Source organism: Brachyistius frenatus, unplaced genomic scaffold (genome assembly GCF_029030835.1).
Source record: "Brachyistius frenatus isolate BFR_SWC_R1_liver_20210118 unplaced genomic scaffold, ASM2903083v1 Contig_288, whole genome shotgun sequence".
NCBI lineage: Eukaryota > Metazoa > Chordata > Actinopteri > Embiotocidae > Brachyistius > Brachyistius frenatus.
The window spans coordinates 287531-305851 of NW_027210887.1; the positions used below are offsets into that span (position 1 = coordinate 287531).

General features: G+C 44.2%; 1 protein-coding gene across 2 annotated transcripts; it reads left to right on the plus strand.

The window, feature by feature from the left end:
- Positions 1-4503: 4503 nt before the first annotated feature.
- Positions 4504-17331, plus strand: LOC138635071 (sine oculis-binding protein homolog A-like). Of its 2 annotated transcripts, none has more exons than XM_069722382.1 (7): positions 4504-4866; positions 7518-7647; positions 7904-8098; positions 8940-9091; positions 10380-10475; positions 10662-12620; positions 14808-17331. In XM_069722382.1, the coding sequence occupies exons 1-6, from the start codon at positions 4774-4776 to the stop codon at positions 12609-12611; spliced, it is 2616 nt and encodes an 871-aa protein (XP_069578483.1). In that variant the 5' UTR covers positions 4504-4773; the 3' UTR covers positions 12612-12620; positions 14808-17331. The 2 variants fall into 2 exon arrangements, with proteins under 2 accessions (XP_069578483.1, XP_069578484.1); XM_069722383.1 differs by having other exon boundaries at positions 10683-12620.
- Positions 17332-18321: the final 990 nt, after the last annotated feature.

Below are 18321 nucleotides of genomic sequence, written 5' to 3' on the forward strand. Positions count from 1 at the left end.
ATAGAGATGGTCTTCAGTTCACAAGGATGATTGTACGATTTTCTTTGTAACAGCATTGGTATACTTTCTATTAACTCCTGTTGGCTCAGGCTGGAGATTACTGTGTGCATTTTAAGTTACTTGAGAACAGTGGATGCTGTGCTGCTCAAGTAGGCTGTAGCAACAGTGAACTAGTACTCAGATGTACTCAAAGGCTACCAAGTCAAAAAACAACCTGTAAGGCAGAACACTTCTTCCCTTCAACAGTCTCCATCTCTGCTGCAGAGGTCGAGGGACCACCGCCCGGTTTGAAACACTGCTCTGTAGATATACAAGTTGGACATGTCCACGTAATATTCTCTTCTTTACTGGATAGCCTACCACTAAACGTTTGCGGAATTTAAGCCATCGGTGTTTTCAATGTGTGAGTAAAACAGGGGCATGAAAACATCTATTTTTAAGGAAAATAACCGGGCAAAGCCAGATGTTGTTGTCGTCATTTCCGGTAGATGTACTAACGAAAGTAAGAGAATTGAGACTCGTCAATCTGGACTGGAAGAAACGCTGGAGCACTTTTAATTTGAAGAAATTTACAGGAAGACAGCATTCGGCCGAGCACGAAGGTACCTTTATTGTCTTCGGGGGATCACTGGTTAGTGACGTAATGGGCATGGACCCACCGATTGGCTGATTGGACTGATTTGAATACAGGTGCGGTGATTTCAGCTGGATTTCACGTTTGGGTTTGAAGCTTCTTGACACTGTGGCACTCTCTTGGAAGTCATGTCGTTTTCACTGAATCAGGAGTGTCAGCGATGACGACAGACGAGCAGATATCTGCTGCATCCTGCAGATAGTCAGGACTTGGCTTCAAGCTCAGACCCATATTCAGGTGAGCTAAGTTTACACTTTTAAAATACGGTTTTATATATGTGTGCAGATGTTTAGGTCGGTCTGTGTACTTGTTAAAGCACACTGTAAACTCTCAGCACTGCGTGGGCTGCTGCCCTGTTAGACACACCCAGGAAGTTGTACAACCCCACCCTTTTTGGCCTGCAAAACCTTTTCCCCTCCAAACCATTGTGCTTGTAGAACACAGAGAACCACTGAACGTTAAAGAATGGACTTTACAATCTTTTGTTATTTAAGTTGATTTATATTTGATTGCTTTGAAGCCTTGAGTCTGGCATTTCTGCTGTCGCCATCTTGCTTATATGAAGCCAGAAGTGACCATATTTGGACGAGCTGGGGAGGAGCAACAGGTGGATCTGGATGAAAATCTGAGGATTGGAAACCTTACTTCATCCCATGCATGTCAATCAATCCAGGCACATCCCCAACACGCACTCTGTCCGAGGACGAGTGTCTAATTATTGAACTTTTCTCAGAAGTACCACAAGAACACTGACCATAAAGCAGCGAATTTAGCTGCCACCATTATGACTTATGAAAGAAATGTGTATTTAATGACACGTTGAATGGGAGTCGATTGGAGCCAGCACCTACAGTGGTGTTGCACCTACAGTGGTGTTGCACCTACAGTGGTGTTGCACCTACAGTGGTGTTGCACCTACAGTGGTGTTGCACTTAGAGGTCTTTCACCCTTCAGAGCCAGGTACTTTGGCCATTTCTATATACAGTCTCCAACCGGGATGGAATTTGAAAAAACAGACTTGTCCTTGTCAAAGGAGCCTTAACTCACCCAAAAAGGTCAATAATTTGACTGTTGCGCTACTGCAAAAAAAAAAAATAGGGCCTATTAAGCTGGAAACATTAGAAGGTTTAGACTTGACTCACATTTTTTTCTCTCTCCTCAGGCAGCAGACAGATCTACAAACAGTAAGTGTAATTTGTATTTGTTAATGTTATAGCTGTTGTGGCCGCTTTGCCATTGCTGTGCCTCGTCTTGGCCACCGTCCTCTTCTGTCTCCTTCAGTCTCTCTCTCCTTTTTAAACATGGCCGCCATACCAAGATCATTTATTTCTGCTAAGTTAACTTGGATCGAGTTGGTTACACTAACTTTTTGTTTCCAGGTAGATCAACAAATGGTAAGGACCATTTTTATTTTTCTGTGTTGTGTTTTTGCATAACTGCTGTGACATGGCTATGCCTCGAGTCGGCCGCCGCGCCTCTCTGTCCCTGTCACTGTCCAATATGGTTGACTTTATTTATTTTATGAAAAATTAATAAATAGTTTGCATTCATTTGCACCTTTGAAAATCGGGATGAGCATACGATTAGTGTGTATGCTCACAAACTTTATATCAAGTGAAACTGTTAATTCTATTAGTTGGTGGTTTTTCCTGGTTGAAATTAAAAGAGTTGGTCGGTCACGCTGACATCAGTTTTCATTCACTAGAGTCACTTCCTTATTTGACATGACAAACTTGCAGCTGTTGGAGACACTTTGTACCAGTCAGGGTAAAGACACCATGACCTATCTGTAGGTAGGGACTGAATGTGACACGAGCTTTCATTATGGTTCAAATAGTTTTTGTTATGAATAGAAACAACTGTGACCTAATTTAAAATGTATTAAAGACAGGCATTAAGTTTCCCTTATCAATATTTTCTTTAAATATATGAAAGGGTGATCTCAGGAAAGTTTGCACTCTGAACAAAACTGATACTGGGATGTCTAATAATAATCTGATGTTTCTTTCTAATGAGTTGAGAGCTCTCGGCAGTCTGTTTATTTAACTCCTATCAAAAACACTTAAAGTCCGAAGAACCCGATGTTTCCAGGACTGAAAATTTTAAATAGAAAATTGTATATTTACATGTTGGGCAAAGATGAGTTGTTTCCACTAAATTTCTGCATGATTAGGAGTACTTAACAACACAAAGGAAAAAAGGAAAAAAAGTCTTTCTAAAGGATGAACTGAAAACTCTTACAGCGAAATAGATGATGTCATTTTTACACCTAATTTCAGAAAGTATCCTGTAGTGGAATTCTCCCATTATATCTCCTGTTCTTGTGACGGCCCACTGTCAGATGCAGACATAAGATGCAATGTTTTTCAAAATGTACACAATCTGTGTCAACTTTGGTTATGTGAAATGTGCTCTATTTATTTCTACATAACATTTTCTTCATAACATGCATCCTCCTTTAAAAAGGCTCGGATGATTCTGTCTCTCAGACAATCACCACCGCCAGGGTAAATTTAACCTTTTTCATTTAATCAAGCGTGAAGCGTTTACACATAATTGAAGTGTCATTTTATCTGCCTGTCTTGGCAGAAATACTCATGGTGGTAAAAACAATAAAATGAAATGTGTCCTACAAGTCTGGAATAACATTGTTTATGTACTGCTGGAATTGAATCACCAGCAGGGGAACATGATACGGTAATAAATCCTCTGGCCTTTACCATCAAGAATAACCATGAGACAAATGTTTATGTTCAAAGCCCTTGTTTGTGCAGGGAGACAAGAACACACGCCTCCTTCCATGTAAATCCTGCCCTCAGGCATGTGGTACTTTTCCTCTGGCCAGGGTGGCTTCGGGCCAACTGTGGACATTTCAGGTGTTTTTAATGCAGTGTACACACACACACACACACACACACACACACACACACACACACACGCACACGCACACACGGGCACTGATCAAACAGATGTCATCTGAGAAAGCTCCAAACATTGTGCTATGGTATCATTTAACTGGCAGCGCTCTTTTCATCTCTTTATTTTAAGACAAGAGTATGGACACAGTGTTTGTACTGTGTCCCCTCAGATAAAACACAGTCTTTGCATTCCTTATGAAATGTATCTGTTGAGATTTGGGAGGGGTGGGCGCCAGGTGTTGGGTTACATCAACTCAGAGGGCCCTCCCTTCACAGAGAGTGCACGAATTAGACCGGTGGCGGGTGATTTACCTTTCATAATAAAAGCAAATCAATCTGTTGAGTGTCATATGCTATTGAAGTCCTTTCAATTGGCACAAATGATGTAGCGTGACATATAAACATGTATTTCTGACGTATGTACCACTTTCTTATGTAACTTAATACTAATATTTCTTATGTAATACTTTTCAGTGCAGCATTGTCTCCAGAACAAATAAATGGTGCAATAATGGCTGTTTTTAGCAGAACTAATGAGTTCTTGCTTCTGGTAAAAAATATGTTGTGTTTAAATTTAAAAATCGTATTATAAATGCTGCAACATTAAGATGTTAAGAGGCTAAAATAAGTAAGTCTATTTAAGTTTTTATCAGAAACTTTTTTGCTTTTAGTTTTAATCTGGTTTGTCTGAAGACGGTAGTTAACATTATATTGGGATTCAACTAGTATTACGCCTCCTTGGCCTACTTTCTTAAGTTTTGATTTAAAATCTAAATTGTAATATACTACATGTTACTAGATTCAAATCATAATGATTTTCACGTTTTTAATTTATACATCAACTTCAAAGTTTCCTAAATAAATTGGTGATTAATCTTTTGTTTAATTTACATTCTCTACAACAACTAAAAACGCTCACCGTCGTTGATAGTTGCCTAAACTTTGAAAGTCCCAACCGGAAGACGTATCTTGCGTGTCAGTGCGAACTTGGCGGCAGTGGAGAAGAGAGAGAGAGGATTGTTCCGCCGCGGAGCTTCACCCCGGAGTGCACGCGTGTTCAGTGGACTCGGATGGTGTGAAGCCCCAAATGAGGGACTCAGACGTCCGGGAATGACAGCCGCTGTCACCGGGAGTGACAGCTTTCACTCTGAGCTACTCCGCTAAAAGTACATCAGCTGACACCCAACCCTGATCCGGATCGGATCCAGCCAGACCGGGACTATGCCAGAGATGGAGAAAGGGAGACCTCCGGAAAACAAACGCAGCAGGAAACCCGCGCACCCCGTAAAGAGGGAGATCAACCAGGAGATGAAGGTGAGAAGGAGTTTGTGTGCCTCTGATCAATTCATTTTTATCCAGTGAGAAGTGTTGTTGATCGAGTTATAACTTCTTTCCGCGCACGTCTTCCGATACGCAGGACAGCGAGAGTCAACTGCGCCCGAACCAGTGCTGCGAATAATCAGACACGTACTGCGCTTGTTTGCTCTAAATGCTCTCTTTGTTTCTTTTATGTAACCAATCATACTTTCTGAGGTTTTATTGCAGATTTAGAAAAAACCAAGTTCTGGGCCCCTCGGAAGTTTTCACCCTTTGGGACACGACAAACAAATCCTAAACATTTTTATAAACGTAAACAGAAAACGTCACACAGGACGTTTTCATTATAGATGTTTGTAAAAAAAAAAAAAAAAAAAAGAAGAAGAAAAAGATTGACCTTTGCCTTCTCGTGACGCCATGTAAGGCCAGCTGTGGCCGAACGCGCACGCTGTAATGTCCAGCCGAGATCCAGATGTGCGTCACTTCTTCCCCGCTCCTGCGGCGCGCTCACTTGCTGCACCACAGAGGCTTGTCCTCATGAAAAAGAGAGGGAGCATTTATATTCTTTAAATAGCCTGCTTCAGCCTCACACTGGGAAAATTCTCAAGCGCTATCACATAATTTTCAAGAATGCAAACATTACATTCAATGAAAGTCTCTGCTGGAACATAATGAGCAGTGACATGTCCTTTAGGAATCTCTTCTCTGTTGCTTGTGTTAAAGGACAGTCTCTGCTCAGGCAGTAAGAAGTTAAATCGCAGCAACAGACATGATTCCCACCCACCATTATGAGCCTTTTACTGCATGGAAACTAATCCACGGATTGTCTGCTTTGTTTGGGTTTGGACACTGGCTATTTGAGACTGTTGACTGCCGGTAAGGGATATCCGAGGCTCCTTCAAGCTGAAGCTGAGAAATCTAAAAAGACGAGCCGTTTTCTTGGGGGAGATTCTGGCATTTTGTGAGAGAGGAACTGTGTTCTTTTTGTGTAAGTGGTTTGGATTGTAGCGTTTGATATCCAGGGGAGGTGTAGTGTTACATCTTAACTAATTTTAATCAAAACATGTGAAACGTTATCCCCGCTTGATGTAAGCCTGCCTGGGCTGAATCTCAGGGTCGGCCCCAGTTTGTTGCCTTTGGCTGCAACCCTCTCTGCGGTTTGGGATATGGCTTGTCACTCTCACAAAGCAGATGTTTGTCTAAACTGCCAAAAAGAAACAAAAACAACATTGTGGGAAGTGGAGGGGTGGGTGAGGAAAAAAAAAACTTGCCCATCTTTCGTTAACAAGAAAAAAGAAAGACCAGTGGCACTGGGTTATATAGGAGCGCTGCCATCAGTGTAATCCTTGTGGAGGACACCACAATACCAAAATTCGGCACGATGGGAAATGTATAAGACTTAAATTCCCTGAGATGTGCACCTTTTAAAAAATGTCAAATGATGAAAAGACGGGAACAGTAAAAGAAAGAGAGGCAAGAAAGCAGGCAAACTGATTTCCAGCTCAGCTGAGGTCCGTCCCAGTGTTGTCTCTGTAATACATCTGTTTCAACACCACATTCGGACCTACTCCCTCCACGTCAGACCTGAGCGCAGCACCAGACACCGGATACTTAACTTTAATCATCGTTAGGCATATTTAGCTGGATATGATACCACTGCTTGCACTCACCCACACACTCTCCCAGACACACACACACACACACAGCAGAAAGTGAGCAAGCAAGGGAGAGATCCATTTCTTTGAGGCCCTAGTGCAGAGCAGAGGTCGGAGTGAGGAAAGCAGGGGAAAGAATGTGCAGTCAGTACTACAGCACTACAACACCACCACAGCAGACTGGCTGTGCTGGAAAAGGGTGAAACCTGAGAGGCAGTGCTGTGTCGGGTGTCAGGGCTGGAAGGTGCTGGGATGGAGGGGAGGATGGTTAAGATGAGAGGTGAGGGGGGGCAGAGGAGAGAAAAAGAGGCTCGGGGAGGGACAGGCGAGAGCTGGAGAAAGAGAGAGAGAGAGTGGTGGACATTGGAGAGAGGAGAAGAGAGGAGCGGGGCATTTCCGAGAACCGTGGGACCTCGCTGTGGTGTAGGGTGTCCCGCTCTGATTTCTGCTCGTTCCGGATCGGGTTTCTCCTCCAATCCGGTCCTTGCAAAGCCACAGAGGGAGGTGGGTGGATAAAGAGAGAGACCTTTGTATTTTTTTTTTTTTTTTTTTTTTCATCTGGTCGTAATAAAAAAAATAAGAGAGACCACACATCCCATCTGTGGAGAACAGTTTTCTTTTCTCCCTCTTTTTTCCAATTAACAGAGATAAACAAAGGATGATTCATAGATTTCACACTGGTGTTAGGTTTTAAACCTTTCCGTCTCAGATTTAGCAAGCGTAAACAACTTGAATACATCATGGAAAAAGCGTGATGCTGTACTCCACTGTGCCCCTATTCATTTCTACAACAGGGCTGGGGCTGAGAAAGAATCCCTCACATTGATTCAGAGTAGGAAGGTCTGATTATGTTTAACATAGGATAAAAAGTTCCACTAATAAGCCTAAAATGTGTACTCACAATTTCCCATTTGTAGGCAGGCTACGGCTCAGTTTCACTGTCCCTTTACGTGGAATGTTAACCAGGGATGTTTTCCTCTTTTTCTCGTGCAGACATTTGCAGAAAGCACCATGAACGAGCTCCTGGGATGGTATGGGTACGACAAGGTGGAGCTCAGAGACTCGGAGGCCAACGAGATCAGAAACTACAGAGAGAGGCGTCAGCATGTGTCCGTGCTAAAAGGTGAGGGCAGGTGTTCACCGTTGGCACACTCTCCTTGAATTTACACTAACTAACAGGTTCTGCAGGTTTTGGTGCAGACATCGAGTCACTAGACACAATCTCCTGTAGTTGCAGCTTCCCAAATTTCATTCATTCAGGCACATCTGTTGTTTGTGCAAACGTTATTATAGTATCATGTGAGCCATGGTGTGGATGTGTGCTATCGTATTACACAACAAATTCAAGTTAGCGTTACCTTTTGATTGTCTCTTTTCAGAAAACTCCTTGCCAAAACCCAAAAGCATGGACACCAAAGTCAGTCACTCAGTCCTGGCCATGAAGAGCGGAGAGAGAGAGTCCTGCAGTGTCCCCTCCTCTTCACCCTCCTCTTCCTCAACAAGTTCATCGCTGACCACCCCCAAGGAGCACAAGAGTGCCCCTGTCATTGTGCCCCTCATAAAGCCATCAGCAGGTAGTGGGTGAAAGATCCTTGTAAATTCTGTATATGAAAGTATGACTTTGGTTTATACCGCTGCTTCACACAAGCGCACGTAACCCATGATTGGTTTTATGTTTATGTGCTAAGAGGTCAGAGTGTAGGGTGAGCTGCAGGCGATGGAGCACGTATTAGTTTCAGCTTTTCGTCATGGGCTCCTGAGCAGTAATAGTAGCTCTGTAAAAAGTAAAGAGGCGTTGCAATTACATGACGTGTCCCTTGCTCCTCCAATTACTTGGTGCCATCATTTCAGTTTAGTTTAGTGTCCTTTTGGAAATTGATGTTACATATATCGTTACCGTACTAAATAATGCCAAAATGCTCAATGCCACAGTGCTGGGATACTAAATCACGACAAAATATGCCACTATATTTACTGGGCTGCAAGTACATAAAGCTGAAAATAAAGTATAACGGGGATGCAGCAGGACCTGTGGGTTCCCTAAAAGAAAATAACCATGAGGCTGCTTCAGTTAATTAATTGTAGGGTACATCACACAGAAAGTTTGGAGCACGTCCAGCTGTGGGCCAAGGACGTATGATTCTCTAGCATACTCATGTTTCTCAGACATATACTATACTTGACCATATGATTAGCTAAAGGATAAGTTCCTGCTCAAACAGAGACACAGCTGACTCATGGAGATCTGGTGATATTAAATAGTTTTAGTTAGCCCACTGAAAAGTCCTCAGCTTTAGCTGTTCAGCACCAGGCTCTTCCAACCCCAAACGCTTCTCTATCACTGTGCTGTGTATTAATACCTCTACAAATAACATTCACTGATTGCCCTCCTCTCTTCTGATTGTGTCTCTGCAGTGGAAGATGTACAGAATGTGCAGATAGTATGTGTTTGGTGCCAGAAGGAAGGCGTCAAACGTTACTCTCTATGTATGGGCTCAGAGCTCAAGAGCTTCTGCAGTGAGAAGTGCTTTGCCGCTTGCAGACGGGCCTACTTCAAACGCAATAAGGTGAGTGCTGAATGAAAAATGTATACAGTAGACTGCACATCAACGTCACTGTGGGTATTCACAAACATTTAGTTGTTGCTTGTCCCTGTTTGGTGAGCTGTTGGAAATCTTGAATCTTCATGCTGACGAGCTTTGAATTTCTTTTTGTTTTTTAAATGTGTTGAGCTCAGCTGGATTATCACACACAAGCATTCACATGCGCAGACATACACAGAAACTGTACATACAGTTTGCACCACATGTGTCACTCTGCATACACAGGAGACCAGGCACCAAGTGATTTCTGCAGGTACACAGACCTTAAAAAACAGATACTCCTGATCTTGTGAGGTCATACATGATGATTCATTTACAGGAATTTAAAAGAGGGATCTCTAAGACCACAATTCCTAGTTAGTGTGGAGGAGCTAGTTTAAGAGTGGTGGGAGGGAGGTCAAAGTTTGTAGAGGACACATAGTATCAGTTTCGTGTTAATGGAGAAGGGGCCGGCCATTAAGTGGCTTTGGTCTGGAGGACAAGAAAGCTGCTACGACGGAGAGCCGCCCTGATGCACATTGCCGTGATTTTTCACCCTCCATTACGACATGGATATACCTTCTTTAGAGGTGCAGGGTGACAAGGAGCTGTATCGACTTCACCCTCACTGTTGTTTATACTGTGTTAGGTTTATTCACACAACAACAGAGACACAAAGGAGGGCTGGACAGACTGTGCGCAACAAGCCCTCTAGTTTTTCAGAGGCGGGGAGGAAAGCAATTCTGTTGGCTTGTTGCTGCTTGTCTGAGAGGAAGGCCAGGAGGCCTGGGGCGAGGTGTCCACTTTCAGTGCATACCTTACCTTCAGCTGCCTCATGTTTCGAAACTCAACACGACTCGATGGGTCACAGAGATGGGGGAGCACTCGGATCAACAGCAGATCTGCTTGCATGAATCAAGAGGAATTTCCTATATTAATACTGGCAGGGCCGTTAATAATATGACAATACATCACCTGTATTATCTCCCTGCATGGTTGTAGAATTGTATCTATTTCACAACACCGATTTCACCCTTTGTCGTACTGCCCTTTGGGGTTTGTTGGTCAGCCTGAAGTTCAAACCACTTCTACCCTTCATTACAAGCCAATTTATTTGAAACTATTTTTTTGTACCTGTTATGTAAGAAGCTCAAATTTGATTTAATGACTGTAGAACGATTGCTGTATGGCATTTGAGAATTAACTCCAGGCTGACAAACGGTCTCTCAGACGTTTGTGTCATGTTTGTCATACTGTGGTTTTCCCCTGTCAGGCCAGAGATGAAGACCTCCATGGTGAGAGATCTCCTCAGCACCCGCATATAGAGGACTCGCCCAGACTGGTGTTGAAGATAAACACTAATGTCAGAGTAAGAGGACACTATCAATGTATCTTTTGTTTTCCATTGTGAGGTGTTAATATAAGTATGCTATGAAATTACAAGGTTTATTATGCGGGGGTATTGGGAAAAATCTGCCTTTGCCCTGTTTCTGTATGTTTGTAAAAGGTCTTAAAGTTTTCTACTAGAATCTGCCACTTCATTGACCCCCCACAGTCTCTCTCCCCTGTGCCCCAGGTATGTGATTGGTGCAAGCATGTTCGTCACACTAAAGAATACCTGGACTTCGGATCTGGTGAGGAAAGACTCCAGTTCTGCAGCACCAAGTGTCTGAACCAGTACAAGATGGATGTTTTCTACCGAGAAGCCCGTGCAGCTCTCACCAGCACCAACTCCAGCCCAAACCGAACCAGTCAGGAGGGGAGGGTAGACGGCAGCGGGGCCGGGATAAAGCTTCTCACTCCGGAGTCTTGGAACAGCAACAACAGTGCAGGGGAAGCCCGTAATAGAAACCTCTCCCCAAAAAGGGCTGCACTAATCCATGGATCTGCAGAATTCACCTCCGTCTCCCCCTCAGAAGCGTCTTCTTCTTCTTCTTCTTCCAAAGTCCCTGTTTCTGGGCTGAGGACCTTGGAGAGATCCATTCAGCCTCCTCCACCTCCCAATTCTGTGGAAGTGTCAGCCCACCCTGCGCCCCTTCCTCATCCATCTTCTCTTCGTCCCAATCTGGAACAAAAGCCTATACCTCAAATTCCCATACCCTTCATTAGGCCTCCTCTTCATGCTCAGGGTCTGAAAAGCCCCCATGCCAATCCTTACAGACATCCAGCCCCTCCTTCCAGTCCCATCCACAGACCTCCACACTCGCCCCACCTGCAGCCCCCTACCTCTTCTTCCATGAATCCCCCTGGACTCATGCATCCCTTCCCAGGAGCCTATTTCCCTGGTTTGCACTCCCCCCCTCTGAATATGATGCCACGGGGTCCTGTCCCAATGCCCCACCTAATGAACTTTGGTATTCCTTCTTTTAGCCCCCTTCTGCCTCAACCCACCATCCTGGTGCCTTATCCCATTATTGTTCCCTTACCTGTCCCCATACCTATTCCTATCCCCATTCCAGTCCCTCCTAAAGCAACTGTAGAAACTCCAAGTCACAGTGGAGTTATTCAGCCTGTGCCAGAGGGGGTAGACCGGGGTAGATCCTGGGTTACCAGGCCACCATCTCCAGGGATCTCTGAAGGGGACAGCAGATTGGTAGCCAACAACCTGGGTGGAACCTTGCTTCAAGGTCTCTCCTCACTGAGTGACCCCGGCACAAGAGACACAGATTGGGTTAAATCAGAGAGGCCTTTTCTGTCCCCAGTATCCACACCCCAAAGTGGGGGATCCTCCCCCAGAGCACAGTACAATCAATCCCCCTGCCCAGCCCCCGGGCCGGAGGGGCTCACAGACTATAAGCAGCAGCAGACGGAGCGACATGTCATCCAAAGGGTTCTTCAAAGGACCCAAGTGAAGCTGGAGCCCAGTGCCAACGGAGCGGTGGACCTGTCAGGGCTGGGGGAGTCAGGAACTGGGCAGGTCAACAGATCAGGGCTCCATGATATCATCCGACCCACCCCTTCTCTACCACAGTCACCTTCACATGACACTAGCTACCAGCACCTGGACTTTCACACTCCACCCTCTCGCACCCCACCCAGCCCCATGGGGAGCAGCCATCCACACGATGCCACGTCCTCTGCCCTAAAATCTCAGGACCTTGGTCAAAATGGGATGTCCTCCTCATCCACACCTGCCAGTCCAGACTCCTCCCTACCCCACAGATTACCAGCACCACCCCTTGATCCTGCACTTGGTGAGCTGGAAGCTATCAAAGAGAACAAGTGCTCTGTTGTTAGCCCAGTGCGGGTTGAGGTCCTCGTCAGCCAGTCAGAAGAGCCCTTAACAGTTGTTGGGGACGCAGGAGAGGACTCTCATGTTCCTGATGAGGACCATGCCTATGCCCTGCCCACAGCGCCAAAGACAGGTGGGACCACCACCCCACTGCTCTTGCCCAAACTCAGGGACAAGGGTAGCCTGCGGAGCCCTGCTAATGTGCCCAGCACAGGAGACATGGAGCCAGCTCTGAAGAGGCGATGCCTACGAATCCGAGATCAGAATAAGTAGAGGATGGAGGTGAGACTTTCTGTTACGGTGTGAGGGAAGATACGGATAGCATAGCTTACAGTGGATTCTATTATATCTAGTATTACTGAGTGTCCCATTGTAAGAGGGACCAGAACTCTTATATCTCCTTATCTTACTCACACATCTGCGGATATTGTCACGTAAATGTCATAGTGTACTTAGTTCACTGCAGCTGTATTTGCATAAACTTTCTGTGGTATTCTACATTGGATAAATTAAAAGCCAGCAATTATTTTTAAATGCCATTTAACCAGGGATTGGAAAATGTGTGCACACACACACATTCACACATATGTGGGGCAGGCTTAATCACAGGTCTCACAGTATGCGCATGGTCACTAAACAGCATGGCGCCAAAGAGAGAGAATCCCAGTAACCTGGCACTCTTCAGTGCTCTAAGGTTACAACAGGGGAAGGAGGTGGAGGACACAGGCAGTGAGAGTCACTTTGAAAGGCGATCACTTCACCACAACCTGACAGTCACAATACTTTGTTTGCATGGCAGCCTGTTTTGTAGGCTCAAATTTACCAAGATACGTCAGTGTACGTCTGTTTAAGAGGGAGGGAGAGAATTCTACATTTTAACCTGTTAGCCCATCTGAGATGAGATCAGATGGCTCCTGTGGAATCATTACTGACCTTGAGGTTATGGGATTGTTTGCACAAAATTACATTCAGACAAAGAGACACATCAAGTCTCTGTGTGACCCCAAAATCCAGCTCTTGCATTTTGCAGTATGAACTGAGGCAGTGCAGATGTCTTTCTGAGGTTGCTGTAGAAACAGAGGTGATTGTCAGGCAGACTACAAGGCTCTGTGAGTATAAGAGCCAGCTCTCAGCTGTGACGGAGCTCTGGGGCTTCATTTGAAAACACAGGGCCAGAACCAAGGCGATCCGATTACATATGTCATAATGACACCCTGTTCTGGCTTTGGCTCGTCTCACTCCCATGTACAAGTTTTGCACTCTCCTCTCCCTTTTCAATCCTTTTCCTTTTCTTCACTCACCACGGCTGTCCGCTGCCAACCAGATGTTGTTGTTAGAATGCAGCAGGAAAGCCTCTCAGGGCCAATCAAAGGCCTTCTTGATTTCACTTGCCCGATTGTTCGTCCAAATGGCTGTAACACCAGTCGTCATCCTCACCCTCTGGTGTCTCACCATAACAAGATCATGTTACCATTTTACTGTGTGTCCTAAGATTAATTTCCTGATACTACAGAGACGGTTTAGATTTCAACTGGCCTGTTTTTCTCTCTATATTTCACTCCAAGCCTCCAAAGGCCAGGGGTCACCTTAATAATTGTGTTTAAAAATGATTGCGGCTGATAGAGAAAGAACAACATAAACCTTTGTCTTATACCCCAGATGGTTTAGGCCTAAGCACAACAAGATTTCCTTTCACTAAATGAGTTCCCACTTTACTCTTTGTCATTTGTTGTGGTTTAATGCATCGCCTTAGTAACCAATACATATGAAATCACAGAGTGCTGCTTGTGTCGTGCAGACGGATTTATGGCCGTGCGTTGTGTGTAATGGGAGCTGGCTGCCGTATGTGAATGACTTTAACTTGCCACCTCGGCGCTCTGAACTGAACGTTGCTGTCCTGTTCTATTGTCTCGACTGCTAAAAGTCTCCAAAAAAAAAATCTCCCACACTGACAGAGTCAGCAGCCAACTGGAGGATTTCACCTCAGGAAACAGCCCGTTTTTTCGTCTCAGTTTTCCTTGCCTTTATTTGGGATATTTTATAGCCCCGTGTAATCCGATCCCACCACATGGGTATTCGCTGAGCGTTTGAAACTAAAACGCAATGGGACAGAGGGAGTACAGAACCCTGGTTTGGCCCTTACGTGTGCGTGTGTGTGTCTGTTTGCGTTTAATATGTGTGTTTCAATGAGAGTCTGTGTAAGTGTGAGAGAGAAAAGAGACCAGATGTTCTTAGTTTGATTGTGCCCTGTGCAACAGTTATCTGAGTGTTGACATGACTAAAAGCCTCATTCTCAGTGTTTATGTAGAATGGGCGGATTAAGGAATGAGTGTCCAGAGCAGGAGGTTGATATAAGATATGGTACAAATGGAAGTTACACAGAATCAGCCTACACTCTATAACATCTCACCACTCTCTCTCTCCTTTTTTCTGTTTTTTTGCACTCCCCCCTCTCCACCTAATGAACAGACTCACTGTTTAACACTGTATGGCAGTGCCAGATTCAGTGCCACGCCCTCTTGTGGACAACACCAGTGCTAACACCCTCCAGCCTGTCCTCCAGCCTGTCAGCCCACCAGAGTGTTGCTCTGCCTGTCGACCAGCAGGGTGCCAACCCAGGAAGCAGTCCAGATGGCCGAATTATCACAAGCCACCATGGGAGAAGAACACAACACACTCACACATTTAGTATTGGACCAAAGAGCATCGCTGGCTCGTGTGTCGCATTGTGTTCGGTGAGCGCTTGAAGTGGAGCATCTCAGATCTTCTTCCTCTCTGATATTGCCCGAAAGTGTGTATTGGTGTACGAGTTAGTGTGGCTGCCCAGATGCGCTCTTCCTCCTCCTCCTCCTCCTCTTCCTCCTATCCTTGCTCCATACAGCAGACAGGGCTCTGATCAGCCTTGTGTGGTCTGGAGATGGAGTCTGAACATGATCTCTTTCCAGGGGAAACGGTTTGTTTTCTCTGCCCGGCTTGCACAAAGAGCCACATTGTTCCTCTCCCCATATCCCACGCTGACTCCCCACTCCAGGTTTTGGGTTACCTGGCCGACGGGGGCTCAGACTTCAGGAGCTTTTTATTTTTTATTTTTTTGACCGACAGCCAGGAATATAGTATACCCTTCTCTCTTCCACCTATCCGCCCAATCTAAATACGGCACAAACTACACACACTAGTTCCGAGGTTTCATCCCTCACAACTGATTGCCTGCGATTCCCTACGCTGCTCACGTCCTTTGAGGGAGGAGAGAAATTCTGCTGAGATCGAGACTTTATCCTTGAGCAGTTTACTCACCGAGTAGAGAGAGTCAGGCTGGGCTGTTAAGACGACCGAGCGGTGTAACAGTCCCTGAGGAGAATTCCCCCTTCCTCCTCTAAAACAATGTAAAACTACCCAGAATAAATGAGGGTACACCTACTGAAACGCAGCAGCTGAGATGGTCTGTGGACACGTTAGTCGTCTTGATGACGCTGGTACACAAATGTGTGATTTACAGACCCACTCTCACTATTCACCTGATCTACCAAATCTTGGATAGCACATCAGAATTTGAATCATTTATAGCACTGAGTGCCATGGATGTTTACGTCAAATCCTTTAAACATTCATGGGACGTGACAGTTAAACTGATCCTGATTCAGATTTCTTTTCAATGAGCTATTGGCTTATCAGACGATTCTGAGAAAAACAGTCTTGTAATTTTACCAAATGTGGTATTATACTCAAAAGCATCAAATGCTGTAGTATGCAGCGATCAGTATTACAGTTCCCGCTGTTGGGGATACCTATTGAGATTTGATCCAGCTAGATCACGTAGAGGCTTGTCAACGCTTGTCCCATTGTAAGATTTCAGCTTTGTAGTTGAACTCTACACAGATACTATTTGATGTTATATTAACTTATGGATGATGCATCTGTAGATCTTCACAACAAAATTGCTTTATTTCTTGATGTTTTTTTTCTTTGATGATTGTATTTTGGGAGTGCCGAAGCTCTTACATGCCATCCGTCTCATGTTTATATGCTGTATCCCCACTAGAGAGCAGTGTTTGCCTTCGTAACTTTGCACCTGCCCCTCTCTGACAAGAAAGCACCAGGAAACAATCTCTGTGCACTTGACACTGCACTCAGTGCCATCTGACTGATATCCAATGCCAAGTAGACAGCTTTTTGATCGCATCTCGCCATTTTTTTTTAAATATCTAAATATTGCCTACCATTACAGCAGTGTCATATACCCAGGATGCAGTCAGCAGCCTTTCAAAGCCTCTTCTTAATGAAGAGTTCAACAGTCCCCTGGATAAGTGGTCCTACTGGTCCTACTCCTAAAATACTTACCAATGTGACCCACCCCTGTCATCATTCCAAAATCAGATGTGTGTGTGTGTGTGTGTGTGTGTGTGTGTGTGTGTGTGTGTGTGTGTGTGTGTGTGTGTGTGTGTGTGTGTGCGTGCGTGCGTGTGTGTGTGTGTGTGTGCGTGCGTGCGTGTGTGTGTGTGTGTGTGTGTGTGTGTGTGTCAACCCATTTCACCATCTCCCCACTCATTCCAGCCTGCATCCTCACCACAGGTCACGCCATTATGTCAGTGTCATCCTCGGCTGGCGAAGGGGACTTTGTCAATATCTTGTGTGAGTCAGTGATGACATCACTCCATACAGATAGCTGCAGTGTCAACAAGTGATCCTTCACTCTGACAGCAGAGGCCCCAAAAATACATTAAGACTGCCATTATTCGTTTATATATTTTTTTTTAACATTGCCATTACTCACCTGATACAATATATGTGTTAAAGCAAAGTTTTGACCGTTGTCAGAAGTTTTGTTGCTGTTGTTGCCTGAAATGCAAATGTACTTTCTGACCACCCCTGTCAAACATTTAGCCCACTATACGAATTGAATCTGTCACATTGTTTGTATTTGAGTAAAGATTAAGTAACCAAGAGCTTTGGTGAAAACCTCTTTGTAAAGTAAAATAAATAAAAGTTATTCTAAGAGCAAGAACATTTCTAATGTATTTTATTCAGATTATTTTATATTTTTTCTACCCCATCTTTTTTTTTACTCAAGAAGTTAGAATATGTATTTTTTCTTTTATCTGAGATTTATTTTGTTGTTCTGTATCACCATAAATCTTAATATTGGCCTTGTGATGACCAAGATTTTGAGAGATTTTGAGCTGTAGATAAGGACTGCTAACACACTTGAACCCTGTAAATGTCTATTCTTAGAGCCTGCGTGTCTGAAAGGCAGCGTACCAGCATTCCTAAAATACTGAAAGTTGGTCGAGCCTACATGCAGCGACGGTAAAACAGATAAATGAGGTAAGAGAGCAGGAATTCCGGCTCGGTTAGAGATTGCTGGGAGCAGTGATTGGGCGTTTTTAGGAGGGCAGTGGTATCCCGGGCTGGGGCAAATTACAAGGCCAAGTCAGAAACCAAAACTGCTACACAGAATTTTCAAGGAGCAACATAAAGGGAACACCATGGGATGTATTCTCGTTAAAGCAGCTCTAAATAGGCAGTACAAAACCGGATGTGGGACAATCCCTCAAAATAAAAGCATAAACCAACCAGAATATGGTAAAGCATGTGGTAGAACATTTTTGTCATTATTGTATCGTAATTTATTTAAAACTTATTTAAAAACAGATTTAAAGTAAGAGTCCTATTTTAAAAAGTTCCAACAACTCGTATAAGACAAAAATGTGTTTCACAAAAGAGGCAAAAATATACATCGCAAAAAGATGGCTTCGATGGCAAATCGAGAATCTTTAAATATGTTTTAAAACAGAAAAAAGATTCTCTAAGATGAATAAAACTAACATGAAATACTTTCTGCATTTATTTTCATTAAAGTCCTCTTTGACAGTAGGGAATGTAGTTTAATCCCCCCAAAACACACTCAATGTACATTTGCTCCCTAGCTATTTACAATGTGTTTTTGTTTGATATTAATTCATCACTGAAGATTTTTGTTGTTCAG